The 15,006-nt window shown below is 39.1% G+C and overlaps 2 protein-coding genes across 2 annotated transcripts; one reads left to right on the top strand and one right to left on the bottom strand.

Annotated features, from left to right (window-relative positions):
• Positions 1-964: 964 nt before the first annotated feature.
• Positions 965-9,352, bottom strand: LOC133991854 (steroid 17-alpha-hydroxylase/17,20 lyase). The gene is made up of 8 exons (XM_062430439.1): positions 9,038-9,352; positions 8,777-8,915; positions 5,656-5,891; positions 5,014-5,100; positions 3,518-3,736; positions 2,486-2,655; positions 2,224-2,327; positions 965-1,245 (listed from the first exon to the last, which is right to left on the bottom strand). Exons 1-8 carry the CDS (start codon positions 9,350-9,352, stop codon positions 965-967), a joined length of 1,551 nt encoding a protein of 516 aa, XP_062286423.1.
• A 1,012-nt stretch (positions 9,353-10,364) lies between these two features.
• borcs7 (BLOC-1 related complex subunit 7) lies at positions 10,365-13,536 on the top strand. Its single transcript, XM_062430551.1, has 5 exons — positions 10,365-10,518; positions 11,826-11,888; positions 12,367-12,410; positions 12,499-12,519; positions 12,648-13,536. Exons 1-5 carry the CDS (start codon positions 10,372-10,374, stop codon positions 12,697-12,699), a joined length of 327 nt encoding a protein of 108 aa, XP_062286535.1. The 5' UTR covers positions 10,365-10,371; the 3' UTR covers positions 12,700-13,536.
• The last annotated feature ends 1,470 nt before the right edge of the window (positions 13,537-15,006 follow it).

Here is a 15,006-nt window from a genome sequence, read left to right as displayed (position 1 = left end):
TTTCAGAATATGAGTTGTTGCCTTCTGGAAAGTGTATCAGATGTAAAGGCAAATGCTTCAAAGTCGCTTTGTGGTCCTTGTTTGTTTATATACATATGTATGTATGTTTAATGTATCATTTAAGTGTGCACTGATGCACTTTATGCCCAAGACAAATTTAAGTATATCTTATCTTATCTTATTCACTGAACACATTCTGAATGCATAGGTCAACCGTATAACATGGATCCATTCATTAGTTAGGGATGAACTAACATGGTTTGGTTCCACATGAGCACAAATGTAAATAAAAAAAGAAAATAACTGTAGACTGAAGGTTTGTTGAGATCTTGAGTCTCAAATCTAAGAATATACTGTTTCTTGGGAAGAAGAGATTCTTTCATTAACATGTTTCTTAAAAAGAGTTGCATTCATAAGCTCCCTTGCGTCCCTTCATTTACTGTAGTGATGGATTCTTCACTGAGACTATGTAGTGAAACAATATTGTTCTCCAAATCCATCGTGTAGGCCTTCCATAGTGCAGGCGCTTTTATCAAACCACCTTACAGTGATCATAAAGCAAAGGTATTAAATACATCTTAAAATTAGGTACAAATACGATATCTTTCTGCAGCTGTGGAGTTTTGGATTTTGCTTTTTTGTGCAGGACCTAATGGCTGCTTGGAATATCTGCCTCCCACTGCTGCTCAAATGATGTTATTAACACAACATCATTTTACTCTAAGGATTCTGGCAGCTACAATTCTGTGAATGGAGATATCCAGTCCCTGAGTACTTAGACAACAGACAGGACTTATTCAAAAATAAATCACCAGTCGTAAAATGAATGAATGAATAATGGTCAGAACCTTCACATGATAAGAATACATCTGCATACAGAGAGTCCAGTTGTGTCCACTTCACTCCTGCATGTCTGCCTAAAGTTGTATGTTTGGCTGAAAAAAGCCACACAGACTCTGTTATGTTAACATGCTTGGCACTTGTTTCTTTCCCAGCCTGGTCTAGGCGTGGCATTCACCTTGTACTTGACTGGCTGGAAGACCACACCAAACTTGCCCTCCAGACTAGGCAGAGAGTTGCCTGGTGGGATGGAGAGGGTGAAGCGCTGCAGGATCCAGGACAAGAAGAGGAAGAGCTCCATCTTGGCTAACGCCTCGCCCAAACAAACCCTGATCCCAGCACCAAAGGGCAGGTAGCTGGGCGAAGGGATGACCAGACCTGTGCCTTCAATGTTCAAGAAGCGACCTGCAAAGGAGGGACAAACATGGGGATCATAACTAAACGAGATAAAATGACAAGTGTAGTTCTTGGAACAAAATGAAAAGCTGTTATCTTAAAGGGCAGTTCATCTTAGTTACAAAAAGATATTTTACAATCATGTACAAATACTCATGTATAAGTCCTGCATTTAAAATTCTACCTAAGCAAAAGTACAAAAGTATTATCAGCAAAATGGAATTAAAGTATTACAACTACAAATACGAGTGTGTAGTAGTTTACTAGGGAGAGGCCAAAAAGTCTGCTTATTGAATAATTTGAATTGTGTGGGTATCTCTTTGATGCACATCTGAAATGTGACAAGCAGCCATAACAAGACACTGCTGTTGTGTAACAGGACACATGCCAAAAAAAAGGGAACCACTAGTTTAATCTTTAACAGTGTATTTTAAATGCTTATAATATATGTTATGTAAAATCTTTATCTGAAAAGTAACTAGTAACTATAGCATAACATAAATCTGGTGGAGTAGGAAGTACAATATTTCAATATTTACAATAAGTAAAGATATAAAGTAACAGAAAATGTAAATACAAAAGTAAAATAAAATGTGCATGCTTTTAAATATTTTGGGTACACCTGTCCTGTAGATGAAACTACAATGTGAAACAATATTACAAAATGTTACAACACTTTTCATTTCCTTCAAATGAACATGTAATACTTTTAATACTTTTTTACTAAGTCCATGTTTAGTTGTAATCTTCTCGAGACTGAATGTTGTTTGGTAAATGTTTTACCTGCATTAGACCATGGTTACACCCATTATAATGAAACTGGCTCAATAAACACTCCATGTTATGTCCATAATAACAATGGATATGTCAGTGATATGTCAGACATGGGTTGTTCCTCAATATCATTAATCATGTACTTTATTGAGCCCAACAGTAAGACTTTTTCCACAATAAAACGTGATACATGAAACAGAAGTTGATTCTCACCAGGGTCAAAGAGCTCAGGGTTTTTCCATTCTTTCTCATCATGATGCAGAGACCACAGGTTGATTATGACACGGGTTCCTTTTCTCACTGTGAAATCCCCAATGCTGCAAAGAGGCACACAGACAGAGCGGTGAGTCTATAGGAACAGTGTTCTCTGAGCTCTCACATCGGCAGGTTACAGTTACAATCAGCTGGTGTTCTGATCTGTTACTGGTCAGTTGCTTCAGTCCTGTCAGAGGTGAATGTCCCTGAATGAGTGTACCTGGTGTCACTGAGGGCCACATGAGGAATGAGCAGAGGGGCCACAGGGCGGATCCGTAACACCTCCCTGATGGTGGCCTCCAAGTAGGGCAGACTGCCTCTGTCACTCAGCTGGGGTGACCGGTCCCTCCCCACTTTACTGTCCAGCTCCTCCTGGATATTTCTCTGCACCTGAACATGAACCATGTATGAATTTCAGACTTTTTAATATTATTTTTGTTATTTCTTTCTTTATGGGACAGTAGACAGTGTAGATGCAGACAAGAAACAAGGGAAGGGGGAGGCATGACATGCAAAAAAGGTCCCTGATTGAACTGAAGCGTATTCATTTCTCACTTGATATACACTACAGTGAGTGCTCCCTGCAGCTCACACTTATAGCAGTTGTGATTGTGAGACTGTGTCTAATAATAGCAGTTAATCAATAGTAGGCACTACATTATTTCTGCTTTTTGCAGACTTTCTGTAGCAACAGTGTAGAAAAGCAAGGATGCAGCATCTGTGACATCCTGGACAGGTTTCTGAAGAGACGTTTTCAAGTCTGGATTACTGGGTCAGAAGGGAAGGCAGCTGCCACTATGACTGTCAAGCTGACATGATTGAAAACAAACTTCTCTTTAAGTCTTACTAGCTCTGAAATGGAAACAAATACTGTTAAAACTGCAACCGGTGCTGACATAAGACTAACATGTAACTTGTGGAGAGGCGGGGTAAATGTTAATACAGTCAGAGTTTCCTTAGAGTAGCATCTAGTGGACATTAAAGAAACTGTAACTTGTGGCATTTTGCACTGACTTTTCCAATTGATCAAGCTTGTAAAGTCAAACAAGTTCCAACTTTAAAATTACCAAAAAAGTGTTAACAGACACTTAAAGGGACAGGGTGACTGAAGAGAACCCAGACATAGAGTAAGCATGTAGAAGAGCAGATACTGTAGAATGAGGACAGAAACTTGTCACAAGTTTACTCTGCCACAGGTAGAGTGTCTGTATGGTTAAATGAGAGCAGACACCTCTGCTGCTCTAGACCTAACCTGTGGGTGATGGATGAGGTAGGTGACGGCCCATTTGAGCACAGTGGTGGTGGTTTCCACGCCAGCTCCGAAGATATCTCCCACAGTCATGAGGAGGTGGTCGTCACTGAGGCCCACAGACTCTGCACTGATCTCTGCTGTGTTGTTGTTCTCAGCACTGCGCTTGGCTCTCAGCAGGGCGTCCATCAGGTCTCTCTGCACATGGTCACTGTAGTCTTCCTGGGAGGGGCACCACATTCATTTACAGTACACAAACAAGAACGTAGTGAATTTCACAGGATTTGCATTTAGTAGATAGAGCTACTTGTAGTAAAATATTTTTGCATGTTCAGCTGACCTGCTGTACTGACTAAAACTTTGCATATATTCTGGTCTAACTTTGGTAAAAAATCAGTCAAGTAATGACTTGGAAGCATACTAACGACATCCAGAAACCTTCAGATCCTTTCTAGGAAATTATCTGAAAATAGTTTTGTGTGCAATATACAGTACTGTGCAAAAGTGGTCCCACTAAATACTTGCCACTTTAGCCTATAGAAGCTGTTACACACTGTACTGCATAAACATGTCCTTTACTTTCTGGTTGTATTCTATTAAAGAGACAGAGAAATAATGATATATGATCATTATAGCATTGCTAAAACAACTCATCTAATGGTGGCCTCAGACTTTTGCACAGTACTGTAGATCTGCGGACTATAAGCAAAGTGATGAGGGACTTTGAGGTGCGTCAGCTGAAAAATATGATGAGGAAATGTCAGATTTTGAACAGAATTTGACAGATTTTCCTGCTATTAACAGATAATGGAGCCTGAAGACACACAGTCCTCTCTGACAAGTGTTAGGCAACCATTAGATTAGTTGTTTTAGCAATGCTATAATGATCATATATCATTATTTCTCTGTCTCTTTATAAAAATACAACCAGGAAATACAGGAAATGTGTATACAGTATTAAAAAACAGAAGGCTAAAGTGTGTAAGTATTCAGACCTCCTTACACTTGTGTAATAGCAGGAACCTGGCTCTCTTAAACCTAAATGGAATGGAACCTTAATTAATAATAATATTTAATAATTAATGTTACTTTTTTTTGGTACATAGTTCCTGTATTTTCTGTTTGTATGATGGTGGTGGCCTAACATTTTTGCACAGTACTGTATTTTATCTACAACAGCTCAGGTTTACATTATACTATCAAACTCTGTGTACCTTTCAGGGGACCAAAGAACAGACAAACCCTGTGTTGTTGATCAAATCAAGTACTAGGAGATCTACACTAGCAGACATAAAGCACTGTTTACGCATGGTGCTGCTGAAATAGTTGAATATGGTTTCAAAAGTCCCAGGTCACATTTCAGCTACAACCATGAAAATAAATGTATTTGTTGATGTGAAAGAGATCATGAGCACAGGTTTGCATTAGAGTTTCTAAAATGACTGTTGACCTCAATAGTGACAGCACAGTGTACATAATTGGTGAGAAGCCCACTGTACCTTGTGTTCATCATATTTCTTCTGTAGAAGACTGTCTCTGATTGAAACACACTGCTTTAAAAGACGCAGGTCTGCATTGGGAAAAATCTGTGACAAAGAGAGGGGTTAATCAGATCATTAATTTGTTTAATACCTATGACGTAATGAGCGTGCATGTGTTAATTACACATTGCAATGTGAATATGACTCACAGAATCATTATATACAGTATGTTATTATTCTCAGTCTTATCCTTGTTTGATTCTGAGGCTGAGATGGAAGGTTGTATTAGCTTAAAAATATCTCTATTTGCAAGACTCGTAAACTGTTTAAATGTCAAAAATCCAAATTAATATGAAGTCATTAGTATAACTACTGCAAAGAAATAGGACAGTCAATTTTACATGTCATGTCCACTGTGGTCCACACTTTAGGGCACAGCGTGGTTCTTGAAGCACAAAAGAATCATGACAAAATACAAGAGTTTTCTGTGATTTATGGGAAATATGGTCTTATACCACTGAAACAGACATTAATAGTAATTAAGTGTTAATTACGCTGGCCATATTGATGTTAAAAAATATTCAAGATGCATCTGTTATTATATGTTCCTAATCCTTCCTGCTTATTGCCTCACTCTGCTTAATGCTTGTGTTTGTTTACCTGTAACCAGGGGAAGATGTCCACCAGGCTGTCTTTGGCCACAGTGTCCACAATGCCCTGGCTGTAGCGCAGCGTGGCCTCAAACTCAGGGTCACCTCTGCGGTACGATGAGTTAAAGCAGAGACAACAGATGACATTTGTGACAGTCCGGGTGAGCTCAGGAGACAGATCCAGGGCCAGTCCAACAGCTGCTGCCTCAAAGAGGATGGAACACAGAGACTGGGCCTCTGAACAGACTGAGGAGAACACAGGGGACAAACAATCTTCAGTTACTCATGTGTTAAATATCTGCTCTCTAAAAATATTATTGAAATATTCACTATTACTGCACACTGTGTGTGTATCAAAGCAAGATATATGTTATTCCTCTGTGCCATAGAGCTCCTTTGTTGCCTACAAACCATTAAAACAATGAGCCATGTTCCATTATTACCATGAACCCACACACTGTAATTTAGTTGGACTTAATCCCACATACACTGCACTATTTATGTATTAATCTGCTGCTGAAAATAGCCCTCAGCAAATGTCTTATTTCCTCTTGTTTCAGTAATGTTGATTAAAAACTGCAAGCTGTGGAGTGCCCTGGTGGTCGAGTGGTTAGAGCGCATGCCACATAATAGCAGTGTCCCTGGTCCGAATCCGGCCAGGGACCTATGCTGCAGGTCATTCCCCTCTCTCTGTCCCTGTTTCCTGTCAGCCTATCTGCCAGCTAATGACTGAATAAAGCCCAAAATAAATCTTTAAAAAAACAAACAAGCTTTTTGCAAGTTTGTTTTTTTGTTTTTTTTTTACAACTTTTTCAGAAGGAAGCAACAGGCTTGGAGGGGAATGTCAGAGAGTAGTAAGAGTAAGCAAGTAAGTAGGGGAGACTGGGGTAAGTTGAGCCAAAGTGTAAGTTCAGCCACCCCTTGTTGCAAGGAAACGGTAAAAAACATTGATCATGTGACCAAATATTTAGGAGGAAGGCATCATTTCATGGAGTCTGTGAAGGTAAGAACCACATGGGTAAAGTGGTTAGATCTTTATTTAAAAAAAAACATTAGTGAATTTAGACTATCATAAGTTTCATGAGAATTGTGTTTAGACCAAAATAGATCATTTTAAATGTGTTTTATAAATCAATTGTGGTATCTATGAGCTACAACATGAGGTCATAAACCTAGCATAAAAGTGCAACATTTTAGCTGTGGGGACTAATAAAGTCAAAATGCTAGCTCTGGGGTAAGTTGAGCCATTTGGCCAGGGGTAAGTTGAGCTGGTGTGTTGGGGATAGATGGAAGAAAGGAAGATGGGGGGAGGAGTTTAACGAAGATGGATGGAAGAGAGGATAGATAGACGAAGAAAGGAAGGATGATGAGAGGATGAGAGTTTCAGTTCAGATTGTTCAAATATTTTACTAGTCCATAACTGACCACAGCTGTTAATGTTCTCTTCCCAGGCGGGGAGTTCCGGTCCTCTGCAATGAGGCCAACACGGAAGTAACTTAAAACTGCATTCTATCAAAAGGCCACCTGGGGGCGACCGTTTTGTGTTCAAAAGGACTTCCGTCTCTATACAAGTCAATGGAGAATTCACCAACTTCTCACTTGATTACTAACCTCAGTAAACGTTTTCAGAATGTGTTTATCGATTGAATCACAGGTTCAGGAGCGCGGACAGATAGACTGCAGGAAATAGCCGTGAACTTGTTTCACACCGACAGTTTTCTCCAGAGTTTTGTGGTTATAGTTAGTTGTAACAGCTAACTTGGTTAGCATCAACAGGTTGCCGGTGTAGACTGTGGTAGATCCAGCCCTCGCAACCTCCCCCGCTCCGTCCTCTTGCTCCTCCTGATGCCCATATAAGTAAAATCCGTGTTTTTATTTTTCCCAGCATGCACCTGAAATTTTCAAGATGGCGCTGCTCAGATCCGACACTATTGGATTCCGAACAGCAGTCCACAAACCAATGGGTGACGTCACGGATGTTACGTCCATTTCTTATATACAGTCTATGTCTCTTCCGAAGCGCACTTTAAGGCATTCTCATGTTAAAATGTTTTTTTACAAAACAGCTGTTAAGCAGTAATATGCAATAATAATTTTTAAAAAGGGTATTGTACCTGTTGAATTTTGTATAATAAATAAAAATACACATGAATGCAAAGAAGTGACTGTTATTTAGGGAGGGAGAAGGTGGGGAGGAGTAGGGATACAGCTCAACTTACCCCGCTCCTAGGCTCAACTTACCCCATACACGGGGTAAGTTGTGCCACGAGACCTTTTTTTGGACATGCTACTGTATATTATCGAAACAGTTATGTTTACACTCATTCTGTTTGTTTGAAGGGATGCACAACATCCTGAAATATATGCAGATATATTAGTTGAAACTAAGATTGCCTTGATGTAGTGATCCTAAATATGAAAAATGGCTCATCTTACCCCAGTCTACCCTACTGAGAGACAGAATAACACATTGTTGGTTTGGGTTTTTTCATGGAATTAGTTGAGGAGAGGAAAAATATAGTGTAGACAGCTGGATTTCTTTAGATGTAAAATGTTCATGTTAATTAGATGATATCATTTAAGGGGTCCTACAGTAAATGGCCCCTGTGTGCACAGAGTAAATGCACAGGGAGCAACACAAAAAATGAATCTACATTTTAAATGCATTTTTTGTGCCTGATATCAAATTTTGAAGGGTAAGTTCACCCAAATTACAACAGACTTTCTCTTTGGTAGAAAGTAATTCTTTAAAAACTCCTCACAGTAAACTCTGTGGAGTACTCACAGTCATTTGGAAAATGTTTCTGGAAAAACACATAGCTGCTGAGTTTTTCTGATGTATAATTTCGTGCTTTAAGCTCCACAAAAGATAGAGGCAGAAATCTATGAGACAGATCTCCTGGACAAATAAAACTAAAGCTATCTGTATGAGAGGAAGGAGAAAAAATATAAATCCTAAATGATTTGTAGCTTAGGTGAATCAATCTGCATTAAACAGAACCTCCAATATTCAGTCTCAGAAATGACAGAGCTGTAACCTTAAAGGGTTATATGTACGGGTACACTTTAAAACCCAAACATCAATTGAGAAGAGTAGTGATGTTAGGAGTCCAGAATGAACTGATACTCACTGATCTTCTCGATGGAGGCAGAACCTTCTCCAAACATGCATAGAGCTCCATGGACTATTTTCCTGTGGAACCTCCAGGTAGGACTGTAGTCTCCAAAGGCGATGTCTTTCCCGTCTCTGGTCAAAACATCTGTGGTTACCTCCATCACATACAGGACAGGATGGAAAACCAGAAAACATAAATGTCTACAAAGAAGGTAGTGCACATACTTTAACTGCTTTTGCTAAAATGATAAAGACAAGGAAGAAGAGGTGTACCCACAGTTCTAGGTCTCCCTGCAAATGTCTTTCCCTTCTTCAGCAGGACTTCTTTGGCGTGTGCATGCTGGTTGATGATGATAACACTGTGGGAGCCCATCATCAGAGAGTAAGTCTGTCCATATTTCTCCTGCAGCTCCTTGAAAAGCACATGAGGTGGGTGGGAGCTTCGCAGACTTAGCAGACTGCCAATGATGGGGAGTGATGGGAGGCAGGGAGGCGCTTGTGGGCCATGTGAGGACATCCTGAGCTTCAGCTGCAACAGTAACAAAGCCAGGCCCACAGCCAAAAACACACACACACACAGAAACCAAGCCATATCTGCAGCAGAGGACCCTGATGGGTCTGGCTCAGCGGAGACCAAGCATCACTGAGAGGAGCTCTGCAGGAAGGCCCTGAGCTGAAGCAGGGCCACCGTTTTATGCTGTCCCTTCAATGCCACATCCTTGACTCTGAATGTTTTAAGCCATGACAATTTAAACAAGATAAGACGAATCCAATCACGAAACATCCCAATATACCGTACATGAACACTGTTAAAGTGTAGTCAGCAGTGGGGTAAAGTCCTATGCAACATTACTGCCCACTACAGTTTTGTGGTACTTTCATTTTTCTTTACATTTAGACTCCATTTATATTCGTCTGACAGCTATGGTTAATTGTTACATTGCATTTTACATAAAAAAACAAAACAAATCATATGATCAGTTGATGAAGTATGATACACGGGTATAGTCTATATTACACCACCCAACCATAGATAAAAGAGTTTAAACAAGTCCCAAGTCAAACAGCTGTTTAAATACAAGGGACAATTAACCTACACTGGTATTGTTAGTTAAGATATCATTTAAGTTGAATTCAGGACTTTTACTTGTAGTGGAGTTTTTTTTAGTTTTTTTTTTTACAGTGGTATATTCTACTTTTACTCAGCTAGGGTCTTGCATACTTCTTTCACTGTTGTCATAGTCTACTGTACCCTTTTAGTTGTTGTTCTTTTATTCTCAATTATAGTAACTCAAAATATTATTCAGAAATGTTGTGCATTGTTTACATATGTCTGATTAGTAATTAAAATGTCATATATTACATTCAAACATACATTATGAGACTCCACAGTTTAAGCAATCGGTGTATTTATAAATCTATGTGTATGTGTTTATGGACTAGGCTATATGTTGTCTTAAACCACATTTGACAGTATAATATAACATTGTGAACCGTGATATAACGATAAAGGCTATCCGTTTACTTTGGCTAAATGAACAGGCTACATCTGACGTGAAAGAAAACTGCGGACGCGGTGCTGTGTATATTGTCCCTGTCCGCGCACCATAGATGGCCAAACAGAAAATGGCTTCAGCGGAGTCCCAGCCGCGGTTTGGGCAGTCTGTTAAAGGCTTATTATCCGATAAAGTGGGCTCTTGTAGCGGGGATGTGATCGCACTGACCCGCCAGGTGTTGAAGGGATCCCGCAGCCAAGAGGTAAAAATGGCGTGACGTGTTTTTACCCCGAAAGTAATACCTGAAACCAACAGCTGCTTCAGAAGAGCTAACAGAAACAACATGAGATCTCTCCTACATCATCCACACAGCTTTAGCTCTTCTGATGGTTAGCATGATACTGCTAATGCTGTATAAACTGATTTTTAATGTATCTCGCTCAGTTATGTTGACATAATATTTCAAAGCTGTCTATCGCTCAGCTGTCTATCGCTCAGCTGTCTATCACTCAGCTGTCTATCACTCAGCTGTCCACAGAAACTGTTGGTTGTCGCTGACGTTATCAAAGCTAAAACGAATTGGACAGAAAATGGATTGATTGGCAACTATTTTAAATATCTGACTATAAATCTACGGAGTCACATTTAAGCTCAGTCGCAGGGCTGGTCGATACGGGCACAATCAAATATCACAATGTTTTTGAACAAATACCTTCATATCGATATTTTGACAATATTGTAGAGATGACTATTGGTGCTTTCACTAAATATTAACACAATGAGATTTTTTAATAAATAATCTTCAGTAATGTGGATAAAGGCAGATACTAGAACAGTCTGTTAAGTTCAGAAAATGACATCAATTTACCTTTTGCTTTTAAAAGCAGGAAAAAACAGCACTTATTTCATACCACCGTATTATGATATCCAAAATCTAAGTATCTACAAAATATCACGATATTGATATATCAATTTATTGCCCAGCCCTACTCTGTTTGTTCATTCAGGTGAATATCTTTAATGACATCAGCTTGGTTAGGAAACTGTGATATGTGCTTTTCCCCAACGTTTTGTGACATTTTACAGATCAAATGATACATTTATTAACCGAGAAAATGATCCTATTATTTTATAATACAATGAAGTTATATGATTGAATATGTGAACAGGGGCGCCATAAGGGGGTGAAAAGTTAGGACGATTCTAAGCACCCGTGACTGACAGGGACCCTAAAAATATTCTAACATTAGTTATTTTTTTATTAACATATCATCATTAATAGACATTAATGGAATATTTAATTTACAATAAACTAATGCAGTGTCGGTAAATATTGTAAAGTTAGTATATTGAACTATAAGAGAGTTGCAAGCCTTCACAGGTAGAGGTGTGGTTACAGAAATTGCGCATGGTTGGTGTGACCTGTGTGTGTGGTGGTGGTGGGGCCCAATGTGATATCTTGTCATGGGGCCAAAAATCCCTGGCGGCGCCCCTGTATGTGAATGCTATAAAAAAAATAATTGTAAGCTGCAGTCATGAACACCATGTTGTTGCTTATGTCTCTTCCAGCTTCTTGGGCAAGCAGCCAGAAACATGGTCATTCAGGAGGATGCCATCCTGCACTCAGAGGATGTAAGTATCCTCCCCTGCTTAGCATGGCACAGGCGGACAAAATATCTGAAACACTAGAAAGGAAGACAAAAGCACAACAATCTGAAGTCTCAAAAACGAAGGAGTTGCAAATATATATTCAATATTGCAAGTGCCTTGTTGCCCCCTTCAGTTAGAACTTGAAGCTTTACAGCTGTTTTTTAAAATGTGTTTTAATTTTTGGTTGCACTGTTTTTGTTGATGTTTTTATTGTTGTCTACCTCATAGTGAGTCTGAGAGAAACATTTGAATCCTCTGCATGTCCTGTACATGTAGCAGGATTGACAATAAAGTTGACTTTGAACTAAGAAAGTCTCAATTACATTACAATCAAAAGAGCTCACTGAGTGTTTGTGACACTTACATGATGTAGTAAGAAGTAAAAGTTATGTGCTGTCATTTGTGTGATCCACAAGATGGCACAAGTCAACATGATTATGATTAAATGATTATCTTCCAGAGTCTGAGAAAAATGTCCATCATCACCACACATTTACAGTATCAGTGAGTATTGACTACTATTAGCTATTTATGTGTAAAATTATGTAAAGCTGTGGAAGTGAGATACTGAAACTATCTATCTGTCACTCAGGCAGGAGGCCATCCAGAAGAAGTAAGTCTAAACATTACATTGTGTTCTTAAGTAGAAACAGCTTTACATCATTGTCTCAGCAGTAAGCCATAACACAAGCTGATGACGCTGCACTGACTCTCATGTGTTGACTTGTTTCCATTCTGCAGTGTGGAGCACTCTAAAAACCTGCAGGACCAGCTGAGACACCTGCTGAAGTGACAGAGCAGCAGAAGATGCTGAGCCTTCATCAGACGACGACAGCGTGTTAATGAACACTGTCTCAGCAGGATTCCATAGAGTTGAACACTGGACCATATGGATAATCTGCCATATTTGTACTTTATAACAAAGATTTGGAACTGTGACTGGACTGATGTGGGACTCATTTAACCAGTTTTGAAGGGAAGTTCTGTTCTGTATCAAACATAGTGCCTTGCTCATGGGCCATGTTCCCCAAAGTGTTTTCTTGAGTGTTTTCCTGTTTTTATCATTTGTATTCAATTAATTTAGACCTTGACAATGTCACCTTTATTTGTATTCTGATCCTCATAATGCCACCCTGTCAATCAAATCAAACAGCACATGACTGCAAAGAGCAGTAAAATAACCTACATTCTTAATTAGTGACTGGTCCATCATTTACCCCAGTGGTAGAGAAGTAGGCTTATATATGCACACACACATAATTGTAATTTCCCCTGCCCTCCATGTTGACCTGCTGTCAGGATAAAAGTATAATGTCCTTTTCCACTAATTAATTAGCACACATTCCTTCAGTACAGCGAGTGTCGTGTCAGATGTAAATTGACCATGTGAGCTGCTGTAGTTTTACAGACAGATGTTTTTTGTTTTTTTAACCCTGCTTGTATTTGTTTGTATTTTCTAAGAGAGTTTATGATAATGTATGAAATGCACAGAGAGTTGGACATTTTACCATTTTTGTAGAAGATGAACAATGATTCATGGCCTTGTGGTTCAATGATGGAGCAGATCTTAGTGTGCACTGCAGGAGGCTTTTACTTCATACAAGTGTACAAATAAACATGTTGAAACACCGGCTTAAGCTGTATGTCGTGATGCTTTCATCTCCCTGAGTCAGTGTACTTCCAGTTCTTAACACCTAGTTTTACCCAAATATGCCTGCTTGCAAGTTTAACTATATTTGGTTATGCATTAAAATCAATGTAATGTAAATAATAAGTGATCATTTTAGATGGAGAGGGTAGAATGAATCCAGTGATACACTCCAAACTCCAGTTTTACAGCTGCCAATGAACATAAAATAAAAAGTTGCCAAATGTTTTCTATGCAAAACTAATACTTTTCTTTTTTTTTTGCTATCAATTTTTTCATACTTCTTAATAATGCTGAGAGTGCTCTTTGTTAGCTGCATGGTCATCTTAGACTTATGACGAGGAGCAAAGGGACAAACTTATCAGCAGCCTGAAGGCCAAACAGCTGCTTGGCCCTGACAGTGTCCCTGAAGCCATGCTGAGGTTTAACTAATGCTGCACGTGTGCAATAGCATGAGCTGGCTGAGGGCACATAAAGCACAACACTTAGACCAATATACACTGAATCTGTGTAAAGATGAAGAGTTATACATAGTTTTAGAATTACAATGAATTATAGAGATTAATATTAAGCTATTCATATATACATAGACATATATAACAGCTAACATAGCTAACCTCTGCTGTCACAATGCTCAGGCCCCTGGTTGAGTCTTAAATACAACACCTGATTAGAATATTGAAAGCCAAAATAGATTTTTTGAATAGTATGTATGTCAAATATATGCATTGTTACTTCATACACTCTTACTTCTGCCTTTAATACTTAATTCAACATATTAACCACCATACACAACTACCAATCTAGGAACATGCATTTTCAAGAACTTCAAATGCTCCATTTTTATTTGGATTAGTAAAGTCCAACAATCTGGAATTTTATCAATTGTAGAATAGTCTGGTAGTTGTGTGATTATTGTCTGTAGCATTTTGCTCCTGAAATGTAATGTTTGAACTGACATGTCTCCTTGACAAAGGGAGGCCTGCAGCGAGTATCAAACCCTCCTCTCCATTCAGGCAGAGCACTGACCCTGTCAGGTTGACTAAGGTCCTGTGTGCTGCCTGGCCATTTTCGGCTGTTGACTTAAACCTTGAGTGTAAATAATGTTCTTTCTCTACGACAGTATATCATCTTATCAGAGCCCTGCAGTCTCTAAGGATACAGGTCCAGGGACAACGGCTCATCAGGGAACATCTAACATCCTCTGCCCCTTACACACATCATAACCTCAAGACAAAACATTGTGTTTGTGCCAGCCAGTCTAACAGCTCTTCATCATTTCATGAAAATGAAAACTCATCATAAAGTGTCCCACATCCACCATGAGCCTCCAGAACAGCTTCAGGACTCCTTGTCATATTCTCTAAGTGTGTGAACTGTGCTGGAGGGATGAACATCATTAATCCAGAACATATTCCCTTATCTAGTGTTTTGATGATGATGGTGAAGGTC

Source organism: Scomber scombrus, chromosome 12 (assembly GCF_963691925.1).
Source record: "Scomber scombrus chromosome 12, fScoSco1.1, whole genome shotgun sequence".
Lineage (NCBI taxonomy): Eukaryota > Metazoa > Chordata > Actinopteri > Scombriformes > Scombridae > Scomber > Scomber scombrus.
The sequence above is the reverse complement of the archived record's forward strand: the minus strand, read 5'-3'. Positions and strand labels throughout refer to the sequence as shown.